Below are 9,227 nucleotides of genomic sequence, written 5' to 3' on the forward strand. Positions count from 1 at the left end.
CTTCCATGATTCCTTGCCCATTACAATTGTAAAGGTTGTCTTTTATTTTATTTTATTTCCTTTTAATGTAGGGAGTTTAAGGGACATTTTTGAGCTAGGTGTGAGTCTGAGTCTTTAGAAGACATCGCAGAGGCATATTAGTCAAGATGGAGTGAATATTTTTGCTAATGGTGACTGGGAGACAAAGTGAGTAGTCAAGGGCATCATCCCTCATGGTCTAGAGTGGCCAATATGGAGGTACCTGTGAGGGAAGGATCATCATCCAAGCTCTGTCACCAAGAGGGTGACATAATAGTCTGAAGAGAAATCCAGGGACCTTTGAGAGGATTTTTGGATAGTTAAAGGCAGACACTGAATTCCAGAAGTATAGCCCCCAAACGTGAAAGGAAAACATCAAGCCAAACTGAGAGGAATGGGCTTGGGAGCCATCTGAGGGAGTCCACAGGAGCTGCTGAAGGTCAAAGTCAGGTGTGTGCTTCCCATTCCCAGAACACAGATTGGGACGCCAGATGCTCAAGGGTCATTACCCAATGTTCTACAGAAGGTTTTGGATGGCTAGTAAGGGGAAAGTCACCAGTTAGCCTCTGTTGGGTGAAGGGAGCAGGCACTAGATGATCTGGAAAGTGCAGAACTGATCAGGGTCCTGTCACAATCTGAGTCATGTCACCAAATTTGGGGGTTCCAGAGTTGGCACAAAACACAACCAGACAGCAAATTCTCAACACAAATAATATTTTATTTATCCTGGAGGGAATAAATGGGAGTCTTCCTCTGGATTGGGCAAAGACAGCAGCAGATGTCTCTGTAGGTGTGATTTTTAAGGAGATAAAGGAAAAGTCTAGATTAGGATAAATTGATCAGTCTTTATCTCTGCCTTTCTGTGTGTCTGGCCTTAGCTCCCTCTATGCCCACCTGTCTGTGTGTGTCTACCTCCTCCTGTGTGTGTGTGTGTGTGTGTGTGTGTGTGTGAGAGAGAGAGAGAGAGAGAGAGAGAGAGAGAGAGAGAGAGAGACAGAGACAGAGAGAGAGAGAGAGAGAGAGAATCTTAGTGCTAAGGATTATTTCTATAAATGTACTATATCCCAAGCAAATGCTCTTTACAAAAATGTCACCTGAGCCACCTGACACTGATTTCACATTACTAACTGTGGCCCAAGAATAAAAGAAGTATCAAAGAATTCAAGAGCAGAGGTGATATCTTGTGTAAAAGCAATCAGTAAGTAGTCCATCTTAGACATATGCTCAGAATGTGGATAGAGGAGTTTTCTCTGGCTGAGATCAGGAATTAGCAGGTATAGAATCCTTCACCAAGCCTGTTGACTAAGGTTAGATCCCTCAACAAATTTGGACAGAAAGGTCAATCCAAAATGTGCTCTAATATCCACAGATGCCTTGGCACAGGCATGAACACACACATACACACACACACAGACATACACACACATACCTGCACACAGACAGACAAGCACACACAGAGAGACACATACACATATACACACACACATATACATGTACACAGACAGACATAGACACATACAGGCACACAGACACACAGACATACATGCACACAGACAGACATATACACATAGACACATACATGTACACACACAGACACACACATGCACACACATGCACACACAGACACACACACACATGCACAGACACATTCTCAAATGGTAGTTATATAATAAGTTATCCTTATATTTAAGAGGAGATGAGAATAAAGAGCTATCATTATGCACCTGACTTATGTACAATGTACAGAGAGTCAGAGAGAAAGAAATAGCAGAAGAAAAGGTAAAACTGAAAAATGTCACCAACTACGTAAATATGTATAATTAATAGTATATAGTAGTCTCCCTATCTCATAACTCCTGCATATTTATAATTATACTTGAATAAAAATAAGACATATTTAATTTGTAAATTAAATTTAGAACAGTTTATAATAATTTAAATTTAATATGAACTACTTACTTTTTTAGAACTGCAGCTAACTCAATTTATTCTTCCTTCATTCTTCCTAGTCCTTTTCACATATATGCATGCATGACATACACATCTACATTTTCCACACAGTAGTGTCTGAAATCTATCTCCCTCCCTTTCTCCTGCTTCTTCTTTTGCCTCTCTCCCCTACTCTACCACCCTTCATTCCCCCATTCTTATACATTCTGTTGACCTTGCTCCCCTAGTCAAGAACCCTAACTGTCTTCTTTGGCCTTACAGGCGCATGCGCTGGTGCAGCGTCGGATGTCCTCTGTGACCATCTGCAGTGCAGCACTCTTACTCTCGCCATTCATCTTGGCCTCATTGATGTATCTGCTCAAAAGCAACACAAACACACAGAACAATGAGAGGAAGCAATTAGTAGCTCACTGTCAAATGAATCATTGCTAACATTTTCGTCTCTTTTCTTGTGAATGGAAGTGTGTAAACTCAGTGATGAAGTGTGGATTGAGAAGTATGCCAAGAATATTTCATCAAAAAAGACGTGGTTCGGAAGGCAGGGCATGGCTATGCGATGTGAGCTTAAGAAGCAAATCCCAACACCAGAAGTTTGCTCTTCATGGAAAGAACCAAAAGCCTTCCTAATTTCTAGGGCGGAAAGCATCACATGTTTTGAGTTTGCATGATAGAGTAACTCTGCTGGAAGGAATGATATATGTCAGTGGAGAACTGCTTACTCTAATGTGTAGACTGAAGAGAAAACAATGATCTTGTCAACCAGAACTCCTCAAGTAATAGATAAAATGTATGTTTTAACTAGAGAACAGATAGCAGCAACCAGGCTTTACATCTAGTAAAGCCACACCGGGGGGAGGGATGCATCTGACAATTTTACTAAGAAATGGTGCACTTTTCTGGGGTCACTGGTGTGCAGAGACTGCCATTCCTTTATCACTAAGGAATTAATATATGAACATTAGAAAATACCTTTGGAGGAAAAACCACCACCATTTTTTCTGTTCCTTGGTACTGTAATTTAAAAAGTGAGAAAAAATTAGAATGTGGGAAATATTTATGCTAAGATGTTTAAAATAAACATAAAAATATTATAAGTCAGTTTTTACCAATGAGGTACAGGTGTAATTTGTGTCTTCTACAAAATTGGGCTTTCATTGACCAATTCTTTAACTGGTGTCCTAATATGATAGAAAGTTCACTACTGTGAAGGCCGATTGGGAGTTTAAAGACCGGACTGTAACTATGAAACAAGAGCCTTGTTGATGTCTGGGCAATCAACTGCCCTAAGCTTTAGTTTCCTGTGTATAAATGTGTAATTAAGGCTTACAGTGTCCAAACAGCTTGAGGCTGGGTTTATATGAAGTCATGTCCCTATTCACATTAAATCACATGCAAAGCAATTGACATTTGGAGAAATCACAAGCTATTTTTAAAGAAGACCGATAAAGGAAAAAAAAGAATCCTGTGACTTATTTTCTTATGCAGACTACAGAATTTGTAATATGTGACTTTAGTTCTCACGAAAACAGGCTTTCATTTCCGAGAGTCTCATAACGAACAATTCATTTAGCGCTAACTCCTAACAAGCCCTCTGCTTCTTCATGTAGCATTTAGAACTGTAATTAAAAGAGCCAAGTATTCACCATCATTTCTGACACTTAATGAAATTGCATGTAGCTTGAGTGTTTCCATCAAGCGACATCGGTCACATTCGCAGGGTGGTGTGAGCATCAGCATTATTTCATGGAAGAACGCGCTTTTCTTATCCAAACAGCAAATCCTGGCTCATACACCAGGGGGCGTTTTCCTTTCCTTCTATTCTTCTTTCTTCTTTCTTCTTCTTTCTTCTTTCTTCTTCTTTCTTCTTTCTTCTTTCTTCTTTCTTCTTCTTTCTTCTTTCTTCCTTCTTCTTCTTCTTCTTCTTCTTCTTCTTCTTCTCCTTCTTCTCCTTCTTCTCCTTCTTCTCCTTCTTCTCCTTCTTCTTCTTCTCCTTCTTCTTCTCCTTCTTTCTTCCTTCTTCTTCTTCTTCTTCTTCTTCTTCTTCTTCTTCTTCTCCTTCTTCTCCTTCTTCTCCTTCTTCTCCTTCTTCTCCTTCTTCTTCTTCTCCTTCTTTCTTCTTCTTTCTTCTTCTTCTCTTCTTCTTCTTCTCCTCCTCCTCCTCATCCTCCTCCTCTTCTTCTTCTTCTTTTTTTCCCATCTTTATTAACTTGAGTATTTCTTATTTACATTTTGATTGTTATTCCCCTTCCCGGTTTCCGGGCCAACATCCCTCTAACCCTTCTCCCTCCCCTTCTATATGGGCTTCCCATCCTCGTCCTCCCTTCATTACCGCCCTCCCCCCAACAATCACGTTCACTGGGGGTTCAGTCTTGGCAGGAACAAGGGCTTCCCCTTCCACTGGTGCTCTTACTAGGATATTCATTGCTACCTATGAGGTCAGATTCCAGGGTCAGTCCATGTATAGTCTTTAGGTAGTGGTTTAGTCCCCGGAAACTCTGGTTGGTTGGCATTGTTGTTCATATGGGGTCTCGAGCCCCTTCACGCTCTTCCAGTCCTTTGTTTCAATATTTGTGATATTTCCATCTTTTAGAAAATTATGATTCATGCTTTTAACAACATTGATGCACAGATTTTTTTTAATCTGGGTGCTACACCCAGGACTGAGGCTACAGTCACATGGAAATTCATTGTAACTTCCCATGGAATCATGGGCAGCTTCTTCCTCCAAGGAGTGGCAATTTACTGAGTCTACCATTAACTGCTCCCACACTTCCTACCGGTATTGTGTTTGTAACCAGCTACATTAGAAACGCTGGAAATTCCTATGGCCCTAACCTACATATAGACCTGCATAGCACATTTAGTAACATGGAATTATAAAACAGACATAGCTGAAGCCTCAGAGGCATTTGGTGGTTTGCATGCCTAAAAATTCCTAGGACACATTTAACTGAATGCTAATTATATTCTAAATTGTGTAGGAATAATTTCAAATTTTACCTCCTTCATTAAAAAAGCTTCATAGAAATGCTCTCAAGAAAGATTTCATATATCCTTAATTAAAAATACTTCCTCTCCTATGCAGCCTGGGACAAGTGGCAATAATGGATTATCTACAATAAGTTAGCCAATGGGTTTTTAGAAAGTAGATATTAGGAGAATGACAAGCATAAACTTCTTTCTGAAATGCTGTGGAAATGGATACCCTATGTCATTTACAGAGTCACAAACTATGCAAAGTTCAGTAAACACAGAGGTATCTTTGCTAGCTGGTTTGGCTCTGTGGTGATGCTGGAGGTTTGGGTGGAGGAAGGAGGGGAGGAGGATACCACGTGCACACGAAGAACTCTTTATGTAAATAACAAATATAAAAGCTGATGTGTGCTTGAAACACAGAGTTGGGTAGAGTTAGCAAGTCAGTTTGCATCCAAAAGACCCACTCAGGAGGTTCAGGGTGCCCAGCCAGAATCCCTTTCCTCAGTCTACCTAAGGATGCATGCAGAAAAACTCAACAAAGCCCAGCACTTGGGAATGTAATTATTTTCTTAATTCAATACTATTCTTTAGAAAAATCCATTTGGGAATAAACATAAATTTGTAAAACTAACCTGGACTTCCCAACATCACTGGAAAAGAAAGATTAAACTCATGTAGCTTTAGAGCTCCCATAATAGCAGACCACTGTGAGATGAGGACCATGGAGTAAATCCATGCAGCCCACAACCTTTACAGCACCTTAGCAGCCCCCACCTTTCACACCTTGTACAACTGTTTTCAAACTCCGCTGATAAAAATATAAGGAATCTCTCCCAGCCTGCCCACTGTTGATCCATTTATACACATTAATATGCAAAAACCAGCATCGTGGGAGGTAGAGGGGAAACAAGTGTCAACACAGGCCAGGAAAACTCAACAGTTTATACACAATCGCCTAAAAACAGATTCTTTAAAAAAAACAAAAAACTATAGGTTCCTTGTTTGCTAAAGAGTGTGAAGCTGACCCTGGATTTCCACAGCCTGCAGCTTGTTAATGCAGGTCCAAGCTTTAGGTCTTACCAGAAGGTGGCCACGAAATTTTCCATGGGCCAGCAAAGGAAGATGGACTTGGAGGCAGTCCTGTTGTCTCCTCCCACAAGGTCTGCATAGTCACAAATCCAGAGGTAACTCAGTGGGATGATATATTTTATCTTAAACTTCTTCTTGTGTCTAGGAAGGGAATCAAACAGCTCTATTAGCTTGCTTTGCAATGTAGGTGGAACTGCTCACGGCAATACCACTCTTCCTCTTCAGAGCAGAGGGCCACCCATCCGTCTCTATCATCCAGGCACAGCTCATCTGAAGGTAGATGGCTCTCAACAAAGCTTGCAGCTAGGAAAGTTTATATCACATTCAAACTAAATATACTTTTCCATCACCACAAAAAGCCAGAGATTGTCTGGTATTTTACAACATAAAAGTGTTTAAGATTACTGTACTGTGTATTTTTAAAAGGTGAAGATTTTAGACTCCACATGTGTGAGGCTAGACATTCCACGTCAGCAATTCTCCTCATTATTTCCCGAAGGTCTATGATGTCCTCCTTTCTTATAAGCCAAACCACGAAAGTTATATAAAAGCAAGAGACAGCTGTCCCATCCCATAACAATTCTGAGCAGCAGCCACATGCTAGGAAATATTTCATATATTCTAAGGTCATTGAATGCTGCATTCCTCAAATAACTGCACAAACTCATCTTCTCCAGACCTACTTTGCAGTTGAGGCAACTCTGAAAGCAGTCAATAAACTAGAGAATGGTCTAGACCGTGACCTAGGCTGCCCAACTGCCAGCCACAGCTCGATATGGCCAGGGCCCTGCGGTTCTCACCCACTTCTCACAGCATCTGCTGACATAAATTCTGTGGAGTAAGTCTGCAATCTTTCTCTACTTCCTTTTCTTTCCTTGCCAGAGCTGTTACCTTTTATACTGGATTTAGTCTTTGTTTTGAGAGCAAATGGAGAAATTACATGACTTTATTACAAGTGGAGTGACATGCGGCCTTTACGTCTATGTAGCATACATTTATCAAGAGGGTACATGCATCAAGAGGGTACCTGTCAGTCATATTTAGCGATATTTAATTTGGAGAAAAAATGTTTTTATACAGGTAATGAGTTCCTTAAACTTGGAATTTCCCTCAATCAGCCAGAAATGTGATGGGATTATTGGCATGTGCCAACATGCCTGGCGCTTTCTTTATTCTTGATCGTATTCTCCACAGGAGTGGACAGCAAAATAGACCTTTCACTAATTCTTATTTAAGAAGCAGGGACAAATTGCTTGCCAGAAAAAGAAAACAAAAAAAAAAAAACCCTTTATATTATTGTACAGTTATGGACTGGTGAAATGGTCACCTTTCCCAAGGAGAAAAGGATTACATAAACACATACATATTATTAGACACAACCAAAAGATCATTCAACAAGAAGAGATGGCGCTTCTTTTTCCTCCAGCCTCTTCTGAATTCCACGGGCCCTTCGAGCAGCAAGCTTCCACGTACGCCATGAAATAGTGTCGCTTTCTCACCGTGGGTTTCCATGTGAGGAGAAAGCTTTTTCCTGGTACAGGCCAAACACTAACAGAACAGATAATCAGTAGATAGTTTATGGAATACATTTTACATGATAAATGTAAAGGTTGACATGAAATTAAAACAGTCTCAATTGTTAAAGCCAATCTCCACTACTGTGTGTGCGTGTGTGTGCGTGCGTGCGTGTGTGTGTGTGTGTGTGTGTGTGTGTGTGTGTGTGTGTGTGTATTGAATGGAGGTGAATAGAAATAAAATAAAATTAGATCAATGTATCAAAATGCCATAATGAAACTCATTACTGAGAAGATCTTTCTGTCTATACAGTGTGTCTTTAAATCTCCAAACCCTGGTGATGGTGATATAGTAGATTTTGAAGTCTGAAAACTCATGTGTTTACTGACCTATTAATATTTAAATTAAAAAATTAGGAAGATCTACTAAATTTCACATGAAGCCTGACTTTGAATTATTACTGATTTAAATGGTCTGACACATTGAATGGGGTTAAATAACAAAATAAGCTTTATATATCAAAAAATACTACAGTAAAATCCATTACTTTGTCTATTGTCTTAAGTAAGTTTAAAGGAAATAAAATCAAGATCGTGGAGGGTTTTTTTTCTAATTTATATCTATAAACTCAATATTTACATGAACAAAGGTTTACTCTGCCCAATCACAAGCCATAGCTTTCAAAGGAGACAGATAGAGGCAGTAGTTTTTATAAGTTAAGTTACGAATAACCAGTGAAAGTAAAGGTAAAGGGGGACATCTGTACACATGTAAGACATTGGTAGGGTGATTGTGAAATAGTTCTAATTTGTTTTCAGGTTATTTGACAACACAGATAAGTAACCATTACAGGAAATTCAATTCTATCCAGATTTTGAAAACAGATGTTATGAAAAATCAAGTAACATTTGAAACATCAAACTATTTCTGGAAACAGAAGACATCTTAATATATTTCTTGAAATTTGATCTTTTGTCAACCAGAGTCTATTGTCACAATAAGGAAAACTACTAGATAGGAAAGAACATAAAACTGCTCTCATAACTCAGATGTTCCCCTAGATATTTATCTGACTTGTAGCCCTGAGCATGTCTCCCTAACAGAATAAATGTTGCCTTCTTGAGTTGAACAGCACTGAACATTATAAACAGGAGTTACATTTCATGAGGCCAGTGGTGATGTTAAGAATTAGTTCACGTGCTCTGAAGGAAACAAATAAAAACACTTCCTTAAACCACCAGGTTCTCCTCAGGTTGAAAATGGGTGTTGAAAGGAGAATACCTTCACAGGGATCCTGGACCGGGTAGTCTTTCAAAGGACTTGAAACTCTACTTCTTCCTTGGCACTAAACATCAAAGACAACTACAGCAGTTGGCAGACCAACTGCTGAAGTGTGAGAGTTCTGCAGGAGTCATGGTGACAGACCAAAGTGATGTCATGGTTCTAAGCCTCATGTTGTAACTGAAAAGGCGTCACATTTATTTCATTTCCATTGAATTTTGGCTTAATAAAAATTATGTTTGAGAAATTTTGAGATTCACAGTAGTCAAAGGAGTAGCACAGATTCTCTCAATGTTTATAGTGATTCAAATCAATAGTAAACCTTATCTCCAAACTCTAGTGCAGTCTCGTAATCCGGTACAGATTATAGTGTGGTAATCCCTGTTGTGATGGCTAGA

The 9,227-nt window shown here is 39.5% G+C and overlaps 1 protein-coding gene across 1 annotated transcript; it reads right to left on the minus strand.

Annotated features, from left to right (window-relative positions):
• Positions 1-715: 715 nt before the first annotated feature.
• LOC120099303 (rho GTPase-activating protein 20-like) lies at positions 716-8,966 on the minus strand. The gene is made up of 6 exons (XM_039100450.2): positions 8,830-8,966; positions 7,397-7,581; positions 6,025-6,174; positions 2,938-2,979; positions 2,228-2,322; positions 716-802 (listed from the first exon to the last, which is right to left on the minus strand). Coding segments are annotated over exons 2-6 (438 nt in total). The 5' UTR covers positions 7,546-7,581; positions 8,830-8,966; the 3' UTR covers positions 716-800.
• Positions 8,967-9,227: the final 261 nt, after the last annotated feature.

The sequence above is a fragment of the Rattus norvegicus genome, chromosome X, assembly GCF_036323735.1.
Source record: "Rattus norvegicus strain BN/NHsdMcwi chromosome X, GRCr8, whole genome shotgun sequence".
Classification (NCBI taxonomy): domain Eukaryota; kingdom Metazoa; phylum Chordata; class Mammalia; order Rodentia; family Muridae; genus Rattus; species Rattus norvegicus.

Bases quoted from the DNA above. Each gene is read 5' to 3' on its own strand.
- LOC120099303 (XM_039100450.2), bottom strand. From the start codon at position 7,545: ATGGAAACCCACGGTGAGAAAGCGACACTATTTCATGGCGTACGTGGA. The intron at 6,175-7,396 runs GTATGTGTTTAT...TTCCCTTCCTAG, and splicing joins TTGGTTGTGTCTAATAATAT to ACACAAGAAGAAGTTTAAGA. The intron at 2,323-2,937 runs GTATTTTCTAAT...GCTTTTGAGCAG, and splicing joins TGGTGGTTTTTCCTCCAAAG to ATACATCAATGAGGCCAAGA.